The sequence below is a fragment of the Sinocyclocheilus grahami genome, unplaced genomic scaffold (assembly GCF_001515645.1).
Source record: "Sinocyclocheilus grahami isolate Dianchi unplaced genomic scaffold, SAMN03320097.WGS_v1.1 scaffold1258.1, whole genome shotgun sequence".
NCBI lineage: Eukaryota > Metazoa > Chordata > Actinopteri > Cypriniformes > Cyprinidae > Sinocyclocheilus > Sinocyclocheilus grahami.
The window spans coordinates 231558-256280 of NW_015506437.1; the positions used below are offsets into that span (position 1 = coordinate 231558).

Below are 24723 nucleotides of genomic sequence, written 5' to 3' on the forward strand. Positions count from 1 at the left end.
AGGACAGAGAGTGAGACAGGACACACAAAGTAGGCAGACAGAGACCGGACAGAGAGTGAGACAGGACACACAAAGTAGGCAGACAGAGACCGGACAGAGAGTGAGACAGGACACACAAAGTAGGCAGACAGAGACCGGACAGAGAGTGAGACAGGACACACAAAGTGGACAGAGAGAGACATGACAGAATGAGAGAGAGGACAGACAGACAAGAACAGAGAGTGAGACAGGACACACAAAGTGGACAGAGAGAGACATGACAGAATGAGAGAGAGGACAGACAGACAAGAACAGAGAGTGAGACAGGACACACAAAGTGGACAGAGCGAGACATGACAGAATGAGAGAGAGGACAGACAGACAAGAACAGAGAGTGAGACAGGACACACAAAGTGGACAGAGAGAGACATGACAGAATGAGAGAGAGGACAGACAGACAAGAACAGAGAGTGAGACAGGACACAAAGTGGACAGAGAGAGACATGACAGAATGAGAGAGAGGACAGACATAGACAGGACAGAGAGTGAGACAGGACACACAAAGTGGACAGACAGAGACAGGACAGAGAGGAACAGGACAGTAATCGTGAGGAGGCATAGACGTGGTGCTCTGTAGCAGTAATTCAGTCGTCCTTCAGTGCGCTGTGACCTTTCACCCCGGCCAGCAGAACAGACGCCTCATTTCTCACATTCTTGCAATTATGTTCACGCTTGAAGCACTCAGTCCACACACACGAGACAGGACAAGCGCGAGTTCCTAAAATAATGTTTTTGGGACAGTGCTGGAAAGTGTGTGTGAGAGACACAGAGAGGTAACACACTTTCGGACAACTCCGAAGCTGGTTTGTAAATAGGCTTACACAGTATCGTTCTAATATACATATGAGTGTGTTATTGTCTGTACTTTTGAGGGTCAAATGTTTTACAATGTCCTCACAGTTGCAGTGCAACATGTTGAGGACAGAGCTGATCACTGTTCGAAGACTCATAGATCAGCCCAGTTACGTTCTGTTTTTTCTGATAATTGTTTTCTAAAATTTTAAAATTTATTGTGAAAATGTTTTATTGTGATTCATCAGTCTGATCAGTGTATTAGAATGTTTTTAAGAACATAAATAGTAATAAACATCCCCTGAAATTAAATTTATATATGAGAAAGCTAGTTCCCAAGACAGCATTTCTCAGTTTTATTTTAAGTTGAAGTACTAAAATCATTTAAACTTAAACTTGATAACAACTGTACAGACATATTTTTTTAAAAAAAAGCAAAAACGAATAAAAATCGTGGTCATATTGCCCAGCCCTAAAACTTGCTCTATGCACTCAGGCATTATACACACAACATCAAGATTTTCTGTAAAGCTGCTTTAAAGCCATGTGTATTGTGAAAAGTGCTATACAAATACGATTTGACTTAATATCAGTCATTACAGAAGGATCCATCCGTCTCTGTCTGTGTGCAATCACTGCTAACTGACGACAGCAGCGTGCCTGTCCAGTGTTAATGAGTTAATGAAGCCATCAGACCAACTTATATCTTCACACACATGAGTGTGTTCAGTGTTATTCGGTCAAACACACTCTTTCTGTTCAACATCAGTTCACTGTGCTGGAAGCGGCTGAGGGATTTCATTTAACTGGCTGGGATGAGCGGGAATTTCTGCCCTTTTCCAGAGCAGTATTTTAGGAAAATAAAATATCAGTTGTGACCCTCAGGCACTGAGACCCTCCACGCACACACACACACTCACATTCACACTCTCTCACACTCACACACACATGCACACTCTCACACACACACACACACACACACACACACACACACACACACACACACACACACACACACACACACACACACACACACACACGCGAGGTTTGGCTCAGGCTTTCTTCTCTTTACACTTTATTATTTTCTTTAATGTTAAAGTTTAACATTACATGACAGAAAGACAAAAAAGTAAAAGTTCAGACACAGACAGAATTTCACTCGGACCCTTGCTGTGTGTGTTTCTTGCACATATGTGTGTGCAATTTGCAGGGATATCTCATGGGTTTATTTGAGGCAGATCTGTGTAACTATGGTTTCTTTGCTATAGAAATATTGACCTTTAATCGTTTCTGTGCTTTAAAGCTTTTAGATTATCCATGTCATATTAGAAAACATCAATAACAATCACATCTTTCCTGTTAGCATGCTTGTTCATGAGAAGCGTTCAATCTGGGAAACAGCCGCTAATGTTCATGACCTCCGGACCCCTGGTCCCTGCAGTACAGTCACATCTGTATCATCTGTACTGCAGCACAGTGTTTGTTCATCTCAGTGACCGCAGATGGACATGGTCATGATTAAACACTGATGGTGACAGTTGCAGACAAATAATAAGCACAGTAAACCTCTCAGACAGAAGAGAAATTAGATTATTGAAAGCTAGGGAATACCTTACATGCCTGCTCAATTCTAGCGGCTTTATTTGCACTGCGCTGGCCCTTTAAACAACGCCGCTGCTGCGCTCAGTGTTTTTTGGGCTCTTGTTTTAGCACACTGTGCCTGAGGGGGTCAGCCAAGAAGTCACCCTTAAGAGGTGATAATCCCATCACACTAGTCTCTAGCGCTGCTTTTCCCAGATGGCATGAGCGGTTCTGTTCTCATGAGCGTCTGAACCGTGTTTCTGTGCCAGCAAGGGGTTACCGAGGCCAGCGCTGTCTAAAGCAGTGCTTCTCAACCTTCTCAACCTAATGGGTCTCAGACAGTAGAAATAAAACTGATAGACGAACAAAGTGTACTGTAAACTTAAAAGGGAGGAGAAAACAATTCTCTTATCTTTAATTGTTGACAATTTCATCTGATGTTTGATAGAAAGCATCAGACAGATGAACATGGACAGATTGTGTGACACCCTCATCAACAAAACTACACAAGGTCAAAGAAAATACAACCCAGACATTAAATACAGGTTAAAGCTAAAAACCAATGTTATGTTAATACTTACTATTGTTATAACATGTTAATTCATATTATTGGGTTCATGCAGTTCATACAAATTCCAAATTCCAATCTTAAGGACGTTTCTCATTGTTGAGAAGCACTCCTGCGGGACCTTCACTGCCAGGCCCACCTGCTCATTTTGCCTATTGAAGGTGTACTTATTTCACCATCAACCCCTATTGTGTTTGCCCAATGGGCCTTACGCCCCTCCGCTCCCTAATCTCACCCGCCTCCTCCCTCCAAACACCCAGAATGCTTGTGAAGGGCTTGCGCTCAGCGGTGTGGTCTCTGAAGCGCGTCACAGCGCCGATGCCCTACAGGTATCTCTTGAACGAGTGGGCGGATGAGAAAAAGATGCTGCCTTCCCGAGCACCGCTAACGTATTTATGCAAATCTTTTTTGGGCATTATTGCAGATAAGCTCATTTTATAGTCTGATTTTCGCTCCCTCGTGTGCCATAATGAGTCGTCGAGCATGGGGGAGCGTGCCGGGGAAGAGCGCCAGTCCGTCCGTCTGTCCATCCGCGTGCAGAGCGCACTGTCCTGACGTTCCGTTTGAGGAGACAGGGATGGAGGGGTTTGACGCCGGTTAGTGCTATTAGCTCTCGTTATTGGAGGCAGCCGCCTAATAATTTCTAATTACCCTAAGGAGGTATTAGGAGTGTTAGTCAGCAAGGATAATTTCTTATTTGCACGCCTGGAGCGGTGAGCTCTCTAGAAGAACGGAGGCTAATGTGCAACAAAACAAATCAACGTGCCATGCAGGGCTGCGGGCTTCAGGGATGAGGCCGAGATAATGCTCATTATGCATCATGGTAATTCATTTAGAATGTTATCAATTTCAGTATAGAGGCCCATACACACACACACACACACACACACACATAAACCATTAAAAAAGGATGAGGAAATGAGGCTGCTGTTCAAAAACTGCCTCCTGGTCTGTTCAGGTAGCTCCAATTACACGCTTCCCATGTTTTAAGACTGTTGAATGTTAAATGCTGCCTCCTCTCTTCATTTCCTCTGATCTCATACCCCCTTAAAAAATTTTTCATAGTGAAACACGAAATAAAATGTAAGATAGGACTCGATTTTGTTCATCTGAAATTGAGTGGGTGTTTCATACCAGAGTTTGTGGCCAATTGTTGCCACGGACAGGCGATTGGTGATTTTTTTCTTTGTGCACTGATGAATTGTTCTAAGTAATTCCAGAAGCATGAATTAAGAAACTAGAGTTAATTTGATTTTCTCACTCCTGAGACGCATTTTCCCATGAGAATTGTTCTTGGTTCCATTTGGTTTTAATTGCAGCAGCACAGCAATACTCATCTTTCTCCTGGTGAAGTTATTTTGCCCACTGTTTCCCTCTTTTTCTTCTTGAAAACATCTTTCCTCGTCCCCTCAGAACTAGAATGACTTAATCTTTTGAAACAATTGGAGGAAGTTCAAGGAGAGACCATTTAGATGTCTGAAATGTAATACCAAACAATGGCATCTCGCGATAGCAACCGATTTTCCACATTCGACATCCTCCAGTGGAAAAGCTTTACTAGTCATGAGGGAAAACACAAGCGTAGACAAAGCACAAAACCAAACAAGACAAAAAAAACATGTTGTGTTTAGCGGTGTTGCAGGGTCAGGCCTGCATTGTGTGTTTCTCGCTGGGCCGCGGTCCTCAGACAACCGACTGTCTGCGGGAGACATCTGCGAATCCGACCCGCCGACCCTCAGAAGCTCTCTGAAGTGAGGGAATGCTGTCTTTAGCCCTCACATGGCCCGCAGGACAAACTCCAGCGCTATTAAGAAACAGAGAGAGAGACAGAGCAAGAGGGAGAAGGCAGAGCCGGCCGAAGCACATCAGAACGGTTTTGTTTCTTCCTCAAAGGCCTCGCGGTCTGCGTTCCTCAGATGCCCACGAGATCATTTTCCTTCTTTATGAGTAAAGAGCAGCTCGGTGCTGGAGAGGTTACACTGGCCTGATGAGGAGCCTCTGTTCACAGCACCTGCTGTTGGGTGGGCCGGCGTCCAAGCGCATCGTTGTGCGGTAAATGAGTCGCGTTCCCCGCGGTTCCGGAGGCGGTGGCTGCGGCTAGAGCGACCTTTGGCTGGAGATCTTTGGCGTCTCGTCTCGGTTCGTCTCGTGCTCTCGCTGGGGTCGCTGGGTCAGAGCGCAGTCTGCTTCCACCGAATTCGCCTCTTTCCTCGATGCGTGCAACACGTGCATTACGCCAAAGAGAAGCTGTTGTTTCTCTCTCTTTCTCACCGCCTTTGATTTTCCTGATGGTTGAAGTTGTTGTCTCCGCTTGGGAGCTTTAGGGGAACGGCTGCATCTGCTGTTGAAATTTTACAGGAAGAGAAAATTGAAAAATCAATAAAAAGCCAAAAAAGAGTGAGACAGAAAAAAATACACAGAGGGCGAAAAGCAAAGCACAGCTTTGAAGAAGCAGACAGACATAAAGCTGCTCATAGATTTCAAACATGTTTTTGGACTAATTCAGGGGCACAATGAATTAATTTAAACGCTGTACTATAGCAGTGCCACATCCGTATACCACACCCACGCCAGGCAACCGTTTTCCAAAATGTCTTTTTTTACAAAGACCAATGGAGGATTCAAGCGATGCGAGCCTATGAATGTTCGAAACTCCACGGACACTGGAGTTGCTGTAATCTGAACCTGCTGCTGGGAAACATTGGTTAGGAACGAGAATCTTCTGGTTTGGTTCAAATACAGTGTGGCTGAGCATCTCAAATGAGAATGAGTAAGGTGATTTCAGCTCAGTTGGGCCACTGTTTGACATTAAGATGAATTTCACCTGACTTCACCCTGCCCAAATGGAATGAGTTTCTGAGTTTACTTAAAACACAAGAGACAGTCGATAGAAAACTCATCACTGACTGATTAACACAAGTCTCTCTCTCTCCCTCCATTAATGCAGTTCTGCTCATCATTTTTACATTTGTGGAAGAGTGCTTGAACACTGGGAATGACTGTGGGAAGGACAGCGGGCCGCGGTTATTGACTTGTAAAGGAGTGTCTGGATAAGAGGCGAGCTTCTCCTGCTCTTGTAAAGCAGTATCTGATTTCTCTGCTAGTTGGGTCCCCAGAGGGGCCGCTGGGCTGATGGGAGCTCACAGCTGCTGCAGAGAAGAATGCACACGTGAACTCTGGAGGTGTTCCCAAAGGTGAACAGTGTCTCTGAACTATATGAGGACGCTCGTGTTTGTGCATGTTGTTGACGTATCGTGATACATTTGCTCACTAAATCTGGATAGATATTAATATGAATAAGATCATGCACAATCCAGTTTTCGGAATGTACTGAGTTATACCGCATATCGTATCAAGGCGATAGTTGGCGATACCCAGCCCTAGACAGCGGAACAGTGCAGCACTGGACAGCTGCGGCCAACAGAACGCTGACTAATTTATGAGTGCAAACTGCACATGTGCATGCGAGAGAGAATCCGAGGAAGTTTTCATTGACTCTGCGATGAGGTAGCCGAGGCCCATGGGGGGGGGCTCTTCACAGTTTGAACTTCATCAGGGGCTGCGCTTAATCAATACGCTATCGGAAAAAGAATTAATTACCAAAGCAGAATAAAACAGCTGCATTTTAAACGGAGGCCTCATCAATGCTTTAATCTCCTGCTTTCAGCTCAGGTGCCCCGAGGAATCGCTCTGACCGCGTGTAATGAGGAACTCAGGGACTTTACGCCTCACAAACCCCTTTCTCTCTCTCTCTCTCTCTCTCACACACACATACACATATCTGCCTTCCTAAACTGTATCTCTATATGCGCAGAACCCCCTCCGCCGCATTCCCTTCTCTTCCCACCAAATTCCAGTCTTCCCAGGGATGAGGAAGGGTATTAATGTGGAAATATCTGCTGTAGGGAGATGGTCCTCACTGCAGAACACAAGATCCAGGGGGCGAGGTTGGATCAAGATCCAACTCCTCCCACCTTACATATACCTAAACCTACCCGTCTCCACCCCCTGATCCCTAAACCTACCATCTCCACCCCCTAGATGTGGGGGTTGTTCTGCAGTGAGGGGCTACTGGCTGTAGGGCTGCTGGAGAGAGGCACACATTCCTAAAATGAAAGAGACTGAACTGTCGCCTGTCCGTGGCCCGCCCCGTCACCGACACCCCACCCTTGAGCACTCCTCCAAAATGCATTTCAAGTAGGGTTGAGAAGGGGTTATGGGTGATGAATTGGGTTTTTAGTGAGCTCATTAGGAAGCCAAACAGAGTCGAGGCACAGCGGAACGGAGTGCAGCAATCAGTTCTGCTTGCTTTGTTCCGTGCCTCCAGGACATTTGTAAGTGAAAGTTCAGGGCAGACTGCTGATGAGAGAGGCCTAACGAATGGAGCCCGTGATCTGATGGTTGACTTGTTGGTTTAGAACCTTTAATTCGTCGGCCTCTCCATGTCTCGTGTGCTATCGGCCGCGGTGTACCCTCGTAAGCTCATCACTGATGCCCGGCTCTGGAAGGCAGAGCGGAGCAGAGCATGTGTAATAATTCCAAGGTGTTTGCTGAGTCCGTGTTAGTCTAAAGTGCAATTGAGGGTGGAGAATCTCCATAAATACAGGTTTTGTGTGCAGAATCAGACCCTCAACAATCTCATGGTTCGGGGCAGGACTTTGATCCCCTGTCTTGAGGTGAATGAAGTCGAATCAAGTGCAGCTTTGTTTCAGTCTTTCCCTCGGCTCGTGTGGTTTATAATGTCGCATTCGCAGGCCGTAGAAATCCTGTTTTGGTGAAAACTGATATAATTTGCTGTAGTAATTATCTTAGTAATTAACTCTCTAATGACTGCGGTGTGAAAGTGCTGCGGCTCCTCCAGTGGCTCTCATGTGCGCAGTCATTATTTGCTCCCCTTCGTAATACAAGCTTCAAAGTGTGCTGATGCTGACTGGAGAGAGAGAGAGAATAGACTTGGATGCACCTCAGTAACCTCTGGGGACAATTATTGTAATTTGATTTGGATGACAGGCTGCAGGAAGAGTGTAGGGTGTGTGTTGGGTTTGTGGGGCATGTAGCATGTGTTGGGGTGTGCTTGGGGTGTAGTGGGTGTGTGCAGTTTCTAGACTTTCAGTCCCTTCACAAGACTAAATGAGTTCCCTCACACATTCACTGGGATCAGTCCTGCTCTCAGCGGCAGTAAACGTGCCATACACCAGTGCTTCCCAACCACGTTCCCGGAGCCCTCCAACACTGCACATTCTGCATTTGCCCTTTCTCTCACACACCCATTTCAGGTCTTGGAGTCTCTACTAATGAGCTGATTTGTTGAATCAGGTATGATTGAGTAAAGAAACATGCAGGATATGTAGTGTTGGTGGTACTCCAGGAACGTGGCAGCAGTGCTTCTGCCCCGTACATGTTTTTGCATTAGTGTTGAATTAGTTGTCCTTACAGCATAGGTTCATGCGCAGCATCCTTAAACCGTCTCTCGGGATGTCGTTTCCCTGTGATTGTGTTTCACGCGGGCCAGAAGCTCAGAGATGCAGGAAACAGCCGCAGCACTTAATGTCTCATAAACTCATCAGAGTGATTAGCAGACTAATGAAGAGACGAGATGAGGGGCGGCGGGAATGCAGCACTACGATCAGACGTGGTCCCTCCAAGGCCCTGTTTATGATGTAATGAGATAATTGCCGTTACAGGTAGCAGGTTAATTATACGTGTAATTACTCAAGCGCTTCACACTGGCTTTTCTGAAACACTGTTGGCATATGATTATCATCTTCAACCTTTGAATGCTGATGATCCTTTTACTTTCTCCTGACATTTGCAAGGTTGGTTTGATAAAGGTTTTTAAATATTTTTTCCCGTGATGCTTCTTGTTCCATGCATAAGCCAAACAGTGTTGCCACATTTTCATTGTTTTAACACAGGGTTTACAGATTCAAAAATCTTAGCATTGCTGGGATGACACTGATATGACTGTGTGTGTGTGTGTGTGTTATTAAGCTGCTTCCTCATACAGACGTCTAATTAAAGCGTTTTATTCCACTTCATTTACAACCAAAAGAGAAGCTTTAGTTCTTCAGTGCAAACAACCGCACATTACATCTGCAGGAAAACAGCATGGCGAGAATGACTGTGAGAGCGCAGCTGTTGGAGTTTAGCTTATTCAGAGCTAAATGAACTGTTGCTCATGCATGTTTTTTGAGTAGTGGTTGACTAGTCTATTAGTTTTGCTACTAGTCTGTGTTGACTACACTGTAAAAATGTACAACATAAAGAAAGTGAAGATTTTGAGCTTAATTTTTGATGAAGAAAATCAAGCTGAAACTCAAAAAATCATGAACGTGTGAGTGGATGAGTGATTAGCGTAAGGTAAACACTGCCCCACTGACTGCTTTTCTGTATGAGAGGACTAGTGAATAGGAGTAGTCAGGTTGGGAGCAGGGCTGAGGTGTGCGGTCTCCGTCCTGACCTCTCTGTTTGCGGGTGAGTGCAGCGGTCCGGATCACCGCTCTCCACCGAGAACACCCTCAGCTCAGTCCATGAGGAGCAGGAATGGTGCTGTGGACGGCGTCTCAGCAGGAGGCTGTAATTAGTGTCTTTAAGCTCAGCCTCTGACGGCACTGCTTCCACATTCATGCCCCATTAGCCTGAAACAAATGTCCGAGCTAACTAATCGGTGACTGCGACTCTCTTCAAGACAAAGGCTGGATAATGTGAAGCGCTTCAGCCCACTTGATTTGCCTTTTTACTCTTTTCTCATTGCAGTTGTTGTGATTACATGTGTAATATAATCACACGGTCTTATCGTCCTGCTTCAGCGTCTACAGAACATTTGACGTTTTTGCCTACATTGTAAAAAGGGCTAAATTGTAATTATTATATTGAAAAGCTAATTCTACCTGATTTAATCCATGAAAATTGTTTTGTTGATACAGCGATATTAAATAATATTTTTGACTGAAATATAACTAGTTTAGATTTAAAAAGTTTTTCAGTGTAACTAAAACAAATCAGCTATGTAAATTTCTGTTGTGATAATTCAGCAGCCAGACGCTTGAGGTCATGTTATATGGCGAATATAGTCACAGCTACAGGGTGTGGGACATTATCCCATCATTTGAAACAGTGTGTATTGTGAAAAGCTATTCAAATAAAATTGACTTCACTATATATATATATATCATTTTTTAAATAATGAGTTAACAGCTTTGAAACATTCGATTGACCAATTGCCAAGAACACAGACTGATATGCAGATCCATATTTCATAATTAGTCTTTAATGGTGAGAAACTCTAGTCTGAGTTTTACAGTTGTTTTTTCTGTTGTCTATTTTATGTGGGTCAGTGGGATCCAGTTTAATGTGGACACACACTGTATGTCTCTCTACAGGCTCACATGCTCATGCACATGTACATAGTGGACACGTTTGAGCCAGAAAGAGGCAGAGAGAGAGAGGGGGCATGTTTTTTCCTTCTCCAAGGGTACTGCTTTTCCAAAAGTGCCTGGGGCGAGACTGCAGCACCTCGTCTCCCGGAGGCCTTTGGGCATCTCCTAATAGGCGCCCCCCCCCCTCGTCTGCCCCCATCTCAGAGGTGCATGATGGGATACTTCCCCTTCCCCCTCTCCTCTTCTCCTCGTGCCGTCCTCATGTTTTGTGCTGGAGTTCACATCCGCACAGGTTCAAATGGTAGAGTTGCCAGGGAACAGTCAGAGGCCATTAGTGTTTGGGACGATTCGCCCTGCGGCGCTGCAGCTCTAACCAGTGAGCGGGGGGGCCATGTAGATTAGCAGCTTCACATGTAATGAGGAAGTTTGCCCTTTCTTTTCTTTTCTTTTCTTTTCTTCTGCCTCTGTCTTTCTCTCTCTGCCTGTCTCTGTTTCATGGCACTAATCCTGTCGCATAATTTTTTTGATTATTTCCACTCCTTTGACTCACTGTCATGTGTGGGACCATATTTTCACTAGTGATAGGGTGATATTTATTGGGCCAGTTTATCGGCTGACTTTTGGATAGATTATTGGTATCAGCTAAATACACACCCCGCTATCAGTGCTCAAATGTACCAACAGGATAATTCAATTTTTTTGTGTAAAATGAGTGTCCACTGCATTTCAGCAATTTTGTTTACATTTCATTCTCTGTACTTGATTTATTCTGATCTAGATCTGTTGAACACACACTGATCTCCACACATGAGTGTGTGTTTAAATTGTGTATGTATAGATTTGGTTATCAGTGAGTGTGTGTGTGTGTGAGGGGCGTCTGGTTTCACCCCGAGCGGTCAGGGGCCGTAGGGTAATGAAGCGATGGGTCGGTCTGTAAACACAAGCGGGTCGCTCCGGCCGCTGTGAGCAGTAGGCTATCATGTTGCAGTGAAAATGAAAACGTCAATAAAATTAATCTCGCCACCTTTTGGCCTGCTCTGCTCGCTGTGGTCCACTCATAACACACCACAACAAGACGAGTTTACACTCCCAAACACACACACACCTCCTCCACTGATGTCATCAGAGCAAACGCCTGAACTCGCGCTCCGTTTGGCCTGCGTTTGACCACCACACAGGTCTGTGTTGTTCTGAGCGTCTCTGAATGTGCAGTTTGAATGAGTGTGGATTTCGGGCGTTACGAGAATACGAGCCACTACACGCCCTACGTGCATCTGTGAGGTCACTTCCACATCATTAGCATGGATCCACGCGGCGAGGGCGATAAAACAGCACTAGAGAGAAAAATAATAGATTAAAAAGAGAAGGGAAGGAAAGGCTTTGAACTGTCCTTGTATTCTTCATGTATTTTGCATTTGATTACGCCACCCATCGGATCTGTTCTCTTTCCTCCTTTTTAAAGTGATTAGTTGAAATATTAATGTGTGATTATTGCTCATATAGGTGCGCGTGATTGATGTCTCCCCAAAAACAGAGAGACGTGCAAGTGTAAATTTGTAGAATATCGCAGCGTAGCGCAGGAGTTTTTCAGATACATAATTTAGATGCCCTGAAGGAAGGCTTTCAAGGCATTTTCGCCCAAGGCCAAGAAAAAATAACTGACTTTTAAAAGTAAATCATTTTTGCTAATGCACAATTTATGGCAGAGGAGAAAGAAAGTAAGTCTGGGAAGTAGGTTATGAAGAGACCCGACCTGCCCTCACACATGCACAAGGAGTGTCAGGCGTGCTCGTGATATGCAAATGAGGTGCAGGAAGGGGAGGGGCTGCAGGGTCGTGCATGTGTGTTTATCACATTGATGCTTTTGTCTTTGCACCAGTCCTCAGTATTCCTGCATGACGTCAAGCAAAATAAGGATTTGACGTAAGGGTGTCTCTGTCTTTTAGGGTTTCTGTAAGTTTGTGTAATGTTAATGTGTAAGATTGTGTGCCACGTTTCTAAAAAGCTCTCCTTTCGTCCAGGAGATGGTTTAGACAACAGTGTGGCCTCACCCGGCACGGGCGACGATGACGATCCAGACAAGGACAAAAAGCGACAGAAAAAACGGGGCATCTTCCCCAAAGTCGCCACCAACATCATGCGGGCATGGCTCTTCCAGCATCTCACAGTAAGCCTTTGTTTTTTCTCTTTATATGCTCTTTCAACCTATGATTGGGAAAATGTGAGCTACAAGTAAAAGTGCTGAGATCTCACACTGAACTCTTACAAACCAGAATTAATATACTTTCATTGACATAAATATAACAGTTAGATCCGGCCCTCAGATCTGATTGGACATTGAAAGAATGCCAACAGCACTGGGACTTTTCACTGTTTGCATCACTCCACTTCACTGTGTTGTTTTACTCAGCGACACGCAACAGTTGATCCTGATTTGGCTCCATTTGGAGCGGTTTTCATTTGAACAGCTGAAATAAATGATTTAGCTATATTGTGAGCTTATGTCATCCAATATTCAGTATCAGAATATAAGCAATTTCACACTTGCATTAAGTGCTGCCTTGTGTATACAGCTGAATCACAGCTGTAGTGATACTCACAACAAATGCAAATGTACTAACTAACTGGCAGTGATTGACCACTCTAGTTCTGATAATGCTGTTTTTCATAAGTTCTTCCCAAAGCACATTTGTAGGGTTCAGTGTAAGTCTCTGCTGGTCCAAACGCTGGCTGTTGTAGCACGAGAGAGCGCTGTGTGTGTGTGTCGGTTTGGATGGGTGGCATGCAGGTCGTGTTCCATCGGCCTCTCTGATGTCACGACATCATCCGCGGCTCAGGATATATCGATCAGGACAGGAAGGGTCAGGTTTCTGAAGGAGCTGCTGCTGTCCCTGAGCACGTGAACGCAGCGTGTGTTCCACAGGAAACTGAGAACGGCTGCTGTGTTAGGACTGTGTGTGTGAGAGACATGTCCTGCAAACCCTGAAACAGCCCAGAGTCCAAGTCTGGACCCGGTGATCTAACCCGAGCCAAAACAATAACGCTCCTTAAATACAGCTAATTAAAACAGGCGTAAATCCATTAGAAAGTTCTGTGGGATAATCCGAACTCTGCCATGCGCTTATAACTCTCATCATCATCTTCAGAATGACTCCACCGCAGCCCAATTTGACAGACAGACAAAGACGCTTCGCTTTTCTCAGCTTTATTCTTGTGCTCTTTTCATTTGTCGTCCCCTTCACACTCCCAGAACCGCTTGGTGTTCTCAGCTTGTGTGTAAAGCAGTGAAGAGGGAGGCGTCAACCCACCACCTACCTCGCCGCTTTTACCCACAAACGCCTCCCGCTTCATTCACTCTGCTCCATATCACGCAGGAATTTCGCACTTTTTTCAAAGATCATTAGGCATCTTTACTGGCAGCTCGGGAGATCTCCATTCACAACATTCACAAGAGATGCACTCCTGTTCTTTGAGAGTTCCTGTTCTAAGGAGAATTTTCATTAGTGGAAATGCAGAAGTTTCCGTCGTCCTTTTAGATGTTTCTCTCATTTCAGAGTCTTTTATGAGCATGAGCAATAATCCATCCTTTTTAACCCACCTTTCTATTTTTTCCATCCTTTTCTGACCAAAGAGACTTAATTGAATTATTCCGAAGTACCGACCGCAGCCCCCCGCACAATCCTTTACACCTCATGGCCGTGCCACACACTAACACATCAGGCCTTTTATTTTAATTTGTTAAGCAAATGTATTTTCCAGTTCAGGATGCATTTGTGCGCGGGTGAATTCATGGGGACTTTGGCCCTGAATGGCCCGTAGCGGCAGCTCTCCATTCAACCATTCATTGGAGGGGGCAAAAGAAAAGCGGCGAGGTTGTATTTTCTCAACCGCGGGGCCAAAGCGGAGCTGCTCTTCCATGAGCACTGGGGGTCCCTTTACATATGTTCTCAACATTGAGCCATTGTCACCTATTCTGAGGGGCTCAAAAGGACGTAACCCATTCCCTCCCCCCATTTCCATCCCCCACGCTCACAAAAAAAAAAGCACCGGCTAACAGTTACAATTGTGGGCTGAAATCGATGGCCTCCTCTTCCAACTCTCCCTCTCTGATGCTCTGAGTCAACCCTTATAAGGAAGAAGTCTCTCTGAGCCAACAGCCAATCCCACAGAGGTGCAGAGGATGGACCCACAGGAGATGCATGTGGCACATTCAGCACCTGACCGAAATGCTTTTGTAGAACTTTAGAGTTTGGGTCAGAATGCGCTGCAGTCGAAGCCCCAGAGATGTGTTCTTCCTCCTGGAGCACTCTGGATCTCTTCCAGTGCCATTAGCGGGAGGAAATCCCAGCTGGCTGCTGTAAGATTTCCCATACGGCACAGAGCTTATGTTATCAGAAAGATAAACTCCACTGTGGGATGTATTGCTCTATTAGGCTTCATATTTAATGAGCAAGAAAGAGAAGGACCTTCTCCACGGCTCACAGAGAGAAACGCAGGGCAGCGGTGAAGTGTAGTTTGTACCGACATCGTCGCAGGGTCATCCAACAGTTTAATGGAGACAAACTTTGAATCCTCTCAATTAGTCAGTTGGTGCCCTCAGCGTGTCTCCTGCTAAGATGAGGGTCAGCCTGCAATGAAAACAGGAAGCACTCAGATACAAAGATAGCACTCCAGGGCTGTGCTGTCCTTTCACTTGGGTAAACCTTCAAAAAGCTGTGAAAGTAAATAGGGTCGTTTGAGGATGGCCTGAAAGGCGACTCAACCAATGGCATGAGTTTGGGGTGGGGCTGTCTGGGGAAAACTGAATATTTATTGGAAAATAATTTAGGGCAGGACTAATCCATAAATCCACCCAATCTATATCCTTTTTATCCACCTGGATTTGATCAGGTCATGAAAAGTGAGCTGTGATATTGGCTAATGTCATTTTAACCCAACAACAACAAAAAAATACCCAATTTTTATGTCAGCTAAAGAGTAACTTCAGTGGTGGAGAAAGTTATTGCATGATGTTTTCTACAGACACTTATTAAATATAGGGCCATTTAATAATGAGGGTTGACTTGTTGACTTTAGTGAATCAGTGAAATACAGGCAGCTGATGGAAACATCCTTAACCAGAGACATAGCTGCAAGTGTCACATGTTAATTTCTCATCTGCCGCCTTTGATTCACAAGTTAAAATCCTCATCAGATATTTGTGTAAGCAAATAAACAGGATCAGCCAGTGATCAGCCTGTAGAGTCACAGTAAAGCAAACAGACCCGTTCTTGAGGCTCATCTTAGACTAAACATTTGGGCTGTTCTGCTTTGACTACAGCTGTTTGCATGTCTGATTCACGTCAGTGTTAATTTCCACTGCAGAACATCTGACAACAGTTTCAAACAATGGGCATACACAAACACAAAATGCACATTTAAAATACTCAAATTTTTCCTCACTTTCTCTCTCTCTCTCTCACACACAAAAATGAAATGTGGTCTGTAGGTTCTCTTCACCCCCGCCGCATGTAAACTCTGGGTTTTCTCAGGAGAGGTTTCCTCCCTCACTGTGTGCTGTAATGCAGGGCATTCTTAAAGCAGCGGTTTCATTTAAGGCCCAGCGAGGTTGTTTTGTGATGCTCCGGGGGGTTGCAGTGGGGCAACACTAATCTATCATGGGCTTGTTTGCCCTCTGTCAGCAGTGCAGCCTATATAACAGTTCAAGTAACTAACTATTAACATTACGACAGTTTTGCTAACTTTAACTGTACTTATCAGCAAAATTCTTACCATATCTGAAAGTGAAAGCTGGCCATAGGAGAAGGCATTTTACACTAATGTGTGCTTTTATACCCCTTGTGGCGATGCTGAGAATGCAACGCAGTTTTGGTGAAGCTGTGTACTGGATAGTGACCCTAGAGAAAGGACAGACTCTGGCTGCTGTCTGCCATTTGTTCTGTTGATTCCTTCTTGTCAAACTGAGTTGTAAATCTAGAAATCAAGTATGTCACTGTAAACTGCACACTGCTGCAGTCAGCTGTAAGTGCATGTTTGTCAGAACCTCTGAATCAGAGAGGTTGAAAGTTCAGATGTCCATATCGAGTGACTCTTTTGTTCTTGCAGGTCGTGGAATTAAATGAGAAGCCACATCCACCTTCCTCTCATATGCAAGGACTTAAAAATAGCTGCTCTCCATGTATGTTTGCAAATCTTGGTCATCAGTGTGCCTGGGAAGAGGCTTTGGCATCAACTAGCATTTGGCATTAAGTTGTTCAGCATCAACATTCACTTTGCCTCTTAAATTAATTTCTGTTGTAGGTGACATTTAAAGATCTGCAGCATACACTAACATGCTTCAGCATTCAAAGGTGCTGTTTAGGCAGCAATAACAAAAAAAAGTACATTAGATTATTCTCTGATTTTAGGCACTTCCTTTAATGAGATTTGCTTTTAGATCACTGTGTCCATGTTTTGAACTGTTGCAGCTGACTTATGCTTAAATATGGCAGTTTGTAATAAAATGTTTAACCTGAAGGCAGTTGTTGTTCCTTTATCTTGATCTTGTCTTTGAGCATCATCCTGTATATTGTGTAAGTTATGGCATGTTTATCATGTTTCGATGCTTTTTAGAGATAAACGAGTCTTTCTGAACCTCAGAGACAGAGCAGAATCTTTCAGTTGAGGGATGACCTTGCTGACACTTGGAATGTTCCTACATACTCAGACTGAGTCGGTATTAATAAAGATGGCTTGAACAGGCTGGAACATGCTGTTCCATGCATGTGTGTGTGAGGGGAATGCATCTACTCTGACATGAAGATGCACATAAACAGTGAGAAGAACAAGAACTTCAGTTTATTAACTCTAGATCTCACTGGACATATCTGACCTCCACGCAGACAAGTACACAAGCCAAGATGCCAATGCCTGTCCAGAAGATTGCAATCATGTGGTCCAGATTTGTTGTTATTCAGGAAGCTGTTATAAATTTGTGGAAAGTTTAACTAACTTGCTCAGCCTGATTCTCTTCAAACTGTTGCTCCTCCATAGCAGTTGTTGACGTAAAAGAGCAAACCTGTGATAGTAGAAGATGCTAATTCCTGCTGTAGCACCTTTTCAGAGAGGCCATAACTAATAAATTGTGTTTGTGTGAAATCAATGCATGCATTCTCCTACTTATGTCGAGTATGTCTGAGGGAGGAACTAGGGGTGCAGTCGAAGAAACAACTCAGACGTAGAAGCGGAAAACTAAGAAAGTATGGTCGTGTGTGTGGAGCAAAAATCAAAACCAGACTGTGTTTCTCTGTTTAGTTTGTCAGGGGACTGGCACTCCTCTGAATCCCAGAGCTCTATTTCTGCTCTGTGATCTTCCCGCCCATTCTCTGCTGCTGTTTTTATTCTGTTTTGTTTTTCCAGCACGTTTCCTCACGGGCCTCCCTCTGAGCTCTGTCTGCACCTCCTTTCTATTTCGTAATGACGACCGAGCGCTGTGGCTGCACAATATAATTTCATATCTTGAATGGTGCATCAAAGGCAACAAACAAAATGCACCAATTTGCTGTGGTTTCCGTTCAGCCTCCCAAGACATTGGCAAACTGAGGCCTTCCATCGCCTGGGCCGCCACACTGTGGTGCCTATATTTGATCCTCACTGTTCAGTTCAAGCTCATAAGGGAGTTTTTCATGATGACTTAAACCAGTGAGCAGTATCAAAAACATCCACAAAATGCCAAAGAAAGAAGGCAGAGATAAATAAAAGAAAGACAGATATCCTAATCAAACCGGAGCGTTTTGGAACCAGATGTGAATGCATGTGAATATTGATCAGATCGCAGTAGTTGTAATGTCCCCGGGGCACGACAATCCCTGCTCAAATCTACAGCAATTTAGATAAAGATTCTTGGCGAGACATTACAGGTTTCAGCAAGCAGAACCTCCTCCTTCTTTCTCCTCCTCCTCTCCCTCTTCAACTGGGGTGCAAAAGAAAAGCAGGGAAAACCTGCAATTACACACACTCTTCTGAATCTCTCTTAATGTTCATTATTTAAAACCGGCGGCAATTACAAGTTCAAAGGGGTTTAGAGGGCCAGCAACCCACATAATCGCCAACAAATGAAGTATAGCATGTCCACGGCAGCGAAGCACGCTGCTGGGGGGTGAATCATACATTTCCATACAGGCACAAATCTCTGCCACCTCGGGGCTCCGGCATGCACTATCCCTGCCTCCTAATCCTCTTATCCACGGCTTTTTGTCTGTCTTCACCCACCAGCAACCCTCCGACATAGAAAACCTATCAAACTTCACCCTGGCTTATGTCGTACAATCACTGCTGTTTGTCCTTATGTTTATGGTTGCCAGGCCGCCCACCCTCTCCTCCAGATTACTCCGCTCTGTTTCTCTCTCCTCCTCTCTCTTCCTCCCATCTGATGACACATCTACGTGATGCATGCGCAGGAGTGAGCCGGTCCCGGCAGGTGTATCTCGGTTACCTTTGGAGACAGTCACAGCGGCTAATTCTGTCCACTGGTGGCTCTTTGCGCATCGAGAGGAGGGCTCGTGAGCCCAGCGGTTAGCTCTGGTTTCAGAGCCGCCCAACTGGCGGTCATTGTATACACCCTCCTCTACATCTACACCTCCATACAAGAGGCTCTCTTTCTGTCTCTGTGCCATGTTTATCTTCTTCCGCTGTCCCGGTTCAGTGCTGCAGGTCACCTCTCTTTCTGTTGGGCTTTCGTGTGCCTCCCCCAGTCAGCTGTGCTGCTGTTTGTATTAGGGATCTTTGATAAAATCTCCATAGGGACCTGCTCTAGTGCTCACACCATTTCCGGCCTTTTGCGCTCATTGTTTGTCTCGCTTGCATGGGGAACGTACAACTCCCACCTGAATTCAATAAAACGTTGACGCTCTTTGGCGTGGCGAACATCAGACAGTTCATTTTTCATTCAGCAAAATCTCCTCAAAAGGAAGTGAAGGCTGGCTGTTTCATTAAGTGGCCCATCCAGGCAGACACGTGCACCACAGCAGAGCTCATGTTTGCCCAAGCAAGTGTGCATATTGGAACGGAATCCATGGGGAGATTAATGGGCTACTGCCTCCGTACCATTGATTATCTCCACGCCATTTTTCCCTCTTCCTGCACACATATTAAAAAGTAATGAAGCCTATGGAGGAAACGAAGGCAAGACTTCATGCATCATTTTACGTTATCTGGATTCTAACAGCGAGGAATCTCTTTAAGGCATGGTTTGAGCAGTATTAAGTAAACAAATGTGGAATATGCCTTTGAAACAAGCTGTGGCGACTAGAAAAAAATGTGCTCAAGCAAAGACAAGCCCCTGACACATGGAGGGAACTCTACAGATGTTAGCAATTTTGTTTGTTTGTTGTTTACAATGACACCTCAATTGCTGCATTGGATTTCATAACCAATGACAGTAATGGAAATGTGGAGGAACATTAAAAGAGTGATCTACAAAGCCTGTTCAATAGTCTGTTATGGGTCTCTGGACAAAAGGCAGCCCAAGGTTTGCCTTCTATTTGCAAAATATGAATGCCTCAGCCAGCACTGTGCATCTCCATTCTGTTATTCTCTGTCATAGCCCTGCTGAAAGGGTGGGGGTGGGGAGTGTGCTCTTTCAGGAAAATAACTTCCTGAGACATTACGTGAATCAGCATACAGCCTTATGGCCCATACCTTCCCAAGAGTCTAAACTCTGGAGTTAAAGGTGAGGAACCACATTGAAAACCTGATAGAAAACAGTTTTTCCTGCCCTGCAGAGCTTTATTTTGAATGCTCTTGGCTTTGTTTGGTTTTAGTATGTGGTAATGACTTCTGCACTAGATCTTCCTCTACAGAGCCCAACCCTCAATGGCATAGCCATTACTTAAGCACTTTTACCATTATAGAGGCATGCCACTCGATTCCCGTCACTCAAAGTTGACTGTACTGCGCTCAACTCTGTATTGCATCAAGAATTTTTGTGCAGCGCTAAGACAAGGGATCAAGAAAGGGAAAAAAGGAAGAGTTAGAAGCAGTAGCATAGAAAATACACAATGGAAAGAACACAACAAGAGCTGTCTTACACCTCAAGCAGGCTTCTTTGCAAAGTGATTGGAGAGGAGCGGGGCTTGGGTTACATTCCTGAGATGGGGATGGCTGGTGTTGGTTTCAGAGGTGGGGGCAGGTGGTGGGGGTGGAGACAGCTCAACAAGTTGTTGAAAAGAACACAGACGCTTGTCATCAGCCTCCAGAGCAGGGAGCCATCTGAGTGCATTTTAGTTGCAGAGGTTAATGACCTCCCTTTGCTCTTCCGTCCTGCTGGAGTCCTGTGCACTAGCAGCACTCTGCTGTGTTTGAGCTCACAGCTCTTGCTTGTGGCCTGGATCAGTCCAAAAAGCTGTAAGTGGATCCTGACAATCCCTTTTTATCTCTCCCTCTAGGGCAGCACGTAAACTCTCAGAGTAACGATGGTGTTTGGATTACTGTAGCTCCCTTTGATGCCTCAGTATGCACCATGCAAAGTGCAGAAAGAAGAAAGACAGAGCCAGAACTGATATGCACATTTTTTTTATTTGCTGGTTTAATGGACATACAGTACATCTTCTACAGGGACAGTACACCCAGAGCAATGTGGGGTCAAGTTGCTCAAAGGCACAGTGATAGGGAAACTCAAACCTGCCATGAATCGCTCCTTTTGGGGTTTGAACAACCCTGCGGTTATTACACAACTACCGTTAGAGTTGTTAATCTGCTCTGATATTCAAGGTTGCAGTTCTCACCAACCTTTCAGGTTTCAAATGTTCTTTCAACCTATGCAGTTTCATTAGGTAGGGAACTGTTAGCTAAAAAACAAGAACGCAAGCTACATTTCTTATTTGTGCTGCATGTTGACTCCCATCCACTAATAAACGGTAAGCTGAGCAAGCTGTTGGTCATCCTCTCATGGGATTGTTGGGTAGCTGCCAGTTTCCTGCTTGCTTTGTCAGTGGATAAAGTCAGTAACAAACGAGAAGCCTACAGCCAAGCCGGTCAGTGTGGTCAGAGGCCAGCAGGCCTCCGGGCAGGATTGAGCAGAGGATCACTATGGGGAGAGCACAGGCAGCTGGAATGTACCTAAAAGAGGCCCTTTGCTCTGTTCCTTAGCTCTACTGCTCTTAGAGCCATTAAAACTCTTCATACATCCCTTAGACTAAAACATCAAGAGTGGAGAGTCCCCAGGGCTCACAGCAATCCACTGCCTGAGTGTGCAGCGCTGACGGGAGGTCTTGATTTTCTTTCAAGGGTAACAAAGCTCTGTGTAAGGAAGAGTATTTCTGAAAGGTCATAAACGACAAAAGCAGTAAGCACAACAGGTATGATTTGAAGTCTGCTTTGGCTCTGTTAGCTGTCTCGTAAGGTTTTTGCGATCATGACCGTGAGAGATCTTTCTGATTATTCTGTCCTGCTTCAGTTGGCTTGATCATTTTAGTGAGGCTGAGTTTACTGAAACCCTCCATGATGGCCTCTCCATGCTGATACTTTGTTTAGTCCTCTTGGAGAGCCAGCAAAATGGGCGCCATGCTTGACTTCTACATTTTTAGCATCATTAACCTACAGGAAATTGCCCCTGCAGCTGTTTGCCGGCTGCTTGGTTGCTCCACATTCCAAGCTAATGGCTAAACATCGAGGTTTCCTCTACTGTGAGATTTGACTCTAAAGCAGATTTGACAACTTGATTTTTCTAGTGTAACAAATGAAACATGACATTATGGGTTTAGAGCTCTGGAATTTTCTTTTGTGACTTCTGGTAAAAGATGCTAAATCGCCATTCATTGCTGCTCCCAAACCAAGCCACAGAGACAGCATGTGTAAACAACCCTTCTCCCCATTAAGAAGAAATAGGCTAAATACTTTTAAAAGCTTGCTAAGCTAAATTAAATGTGTTATGTATATATTAGATTAGCCTGTGCTATTGCCTTGTCCTTCAGTCTCAAATGCCAGCACAAAAGGAGCCTTACAATCCTACGTGCTGCCAAGACCTGCTCGCATAAAAGGGTTTGGCTGGAATATTGAGGGGTTGCTGAACTACTTTGTTGCCTGCAAGGAGAACGACCCCGTTGTTCTTTGGCTGCCCAGTGGCCTTTTGGACAATATTTCTGTTCTCCAGCCCAGTCCATGTACCCCACGAGCAATAAACATCCTTTTCTCTCTCATGCAGGCAAAATATATTAAAGAACAGCGTAAGTAAGTCTTTCCCTGTGGGAAGGTGGGGGCTGGACAGCAGTAAGCCATAGGTAGTAGCCCAGTGGCCTAATGAACATGACCCGTGAGGTCTCGGCTCCGTGCCATCTAGACTAATCAAGTCATTACAGACATTTTTTGTTGTGAATTTGTTCTGAGGCCAGCAGGTTGTTTGCCTCATTTCACAGGCTTTCATTTTACAGTGTGAACTCGGGTCATGTTTATCTACTTGATTTGCCAATTTGCCTCTGAGCATGAGTGGTCACGTGACTTTATGACAGCCAGTAGTGTCAACTGTCAAGACTCTTTCCCTTCCACTTCTTCCAGTCTGAAATGAATCTGTTTGAAAACTGCTGTTAAGGCATTGCAGGGAATATTCCTGCATGTGCATGCAGTAAAAATGAGCCAGCTGATGATGGAACCTGCTGTAAAAATGAAGTTAAACTCCTGCCCCAGAAGTGTTTGCCTGATCAGGTGGAAAGAGAAATTCTAGGGCTGTTGTGGTGAGACTTTAATTTGGTCAAATGTACACCCTAAAGCCAGAGGGTTAAGAGGATGAGAAGAGATTCAGTCTATCTTCTGTTCCCCTTTCCCTACGCAAGGACATGGAGATCAGGTTCCTCCCCTTGAAAGAGCCGGCTGGCCGCGTCTGTAAGAGAAGCCATGAACCTGATCTGATGATTAACTAGCCTCATCACTATGGCTGTGGGCCACATCTAGACACACACACATAGAAGAGTTTTATTTGTGTCCAAGTCGCAAGGTCTACACAAACCCCCACTGCTTTACACCCTTAACACTTACTCTTATTAGAGGGGTTTGCAGGCATCACTATTAATGCAACACCTAGTCAGGGTTAGTGATTTGAACGATCCCCAAACACCAAGCAGTGAACTTCAGCACATAACCATTTCTGCCAGAGTTTCATCTTAAGAGGCTCAGGAGCTACATTCAATGCTGCTAGCTTCATTTAGCCATTGTTTTACTGTCTAATGTTTTTCACGAGCATTATAACCGAGAGAGCACATGTCAGTTGCTGGAGCAGTTACAGATAACAACAGCGGCTAAAGAGCAAAACTTTCTCTAATTGTTTGTATCTCTCGGTGTGCGTTTTGATTGGTGTGTATTGTACTGTGTGTGTCTCACACTGCAGTGGGTGTGTGTTTGTTCCCCTGCGCGGTTCTCTCTGACGGCCTTGAGAATGGGAGTGATTGATTTTTAGTGCTAATGCTTGTTTACCCTCAGCAACTGCGTTCCAGGCCAACCTCACGGGGGTGCCCAACTCCTCCTCACACCCCTCCCAGCATCCCCCTCCGCCTGGCCTTGCCAATCCATGTTTTTGCGGGGCAACAGTTTGCTTGGCAGGCAAATTGATAGCTAGAGTCGCTCTAGAACCTTGCACCATCTTCAGTGAACATAAATTATTGGTGTAGAGCAAACAGTGGGGCTGGCGGCAGTCCAGCGGCTCCGAGCCCAGCCCAGCCAGCAATTGTTGTGGGGGAGAGAGAGAGAGACACATGAAGAGAGGGAGTCTAGCTGCTCTCCTCAATAGCTTTTCATGGCGTGCTGGGCTCCAGGTGCCCCTTTGAAGCAACATAAATTGAAACTGTTTCACCTCTGAAAAAACCCAGCGTGGCAGTCACGACTGAATCTGATCCCAGAGCTGCACGAAGACGCATTTGTTCATACGTGTGCATGCAGACAAACACAATGAGTGCTGACATGCATGCATCGCTTAATCATCGGGGGGTGTATTTGCGGTGGTGCATTTCATAAAACTGAGGACGTGTTCTCTTTTGTGCATGCATGTGCGTGTGTGCGCATGTGAGTGAGTCGAGATGCATTCTTGCCGGCTTCCTTCTTGTTGTCTGGATGCAGCGTAGTGCTGATGAAAATCACACACATTTAACCTTAGACACACACAAGCTAGATTACATAGAAGCAAGCTCTTTTTGTCCATCTTTTAAACAAAACAGTCTTTTAGCTTCTGTTCTGCTGGGCAGAAATCAAACACAGCACCGCTGACACACTTCATGAGTCATTTCATAATCAAAGTTAACTTTCCAAAGAAATCTGTATTTCCTTCTTATTACAAATACAACAAACACACCATTTTACAATTATTCATAAATTTGCTTTGTAAAATGGAATATATATATA

General features: G+C 44.9%; 1 protein-coding gene across 3 annotated transcripts in view; it reads left to right on the forward strand.

Moving 5' to 3' along the window:
- The window catches only part of LOC107568574 (homeobox protein Meis2-like), a 63086-nt gene that overhangs the window by 15829 nt on the left and 22534 nt on the right, over positions 1-24723 (forward strand). For 2 of the 3 annotated variants that reach the window (XM_016254538.1, XM_016254540.1), the window contains exon 8: positions 12381-12526. In XM_016254538.1, the coding sequence (XP_016110024.1) occupies positions 12381-12526 (146 nt within the window). The remainder of the gene's footprint in view (positions 1-12380; positions 12527-24723) is intronic. The other variant, XM_016254539.1, reaches the window with a different exon arrangement.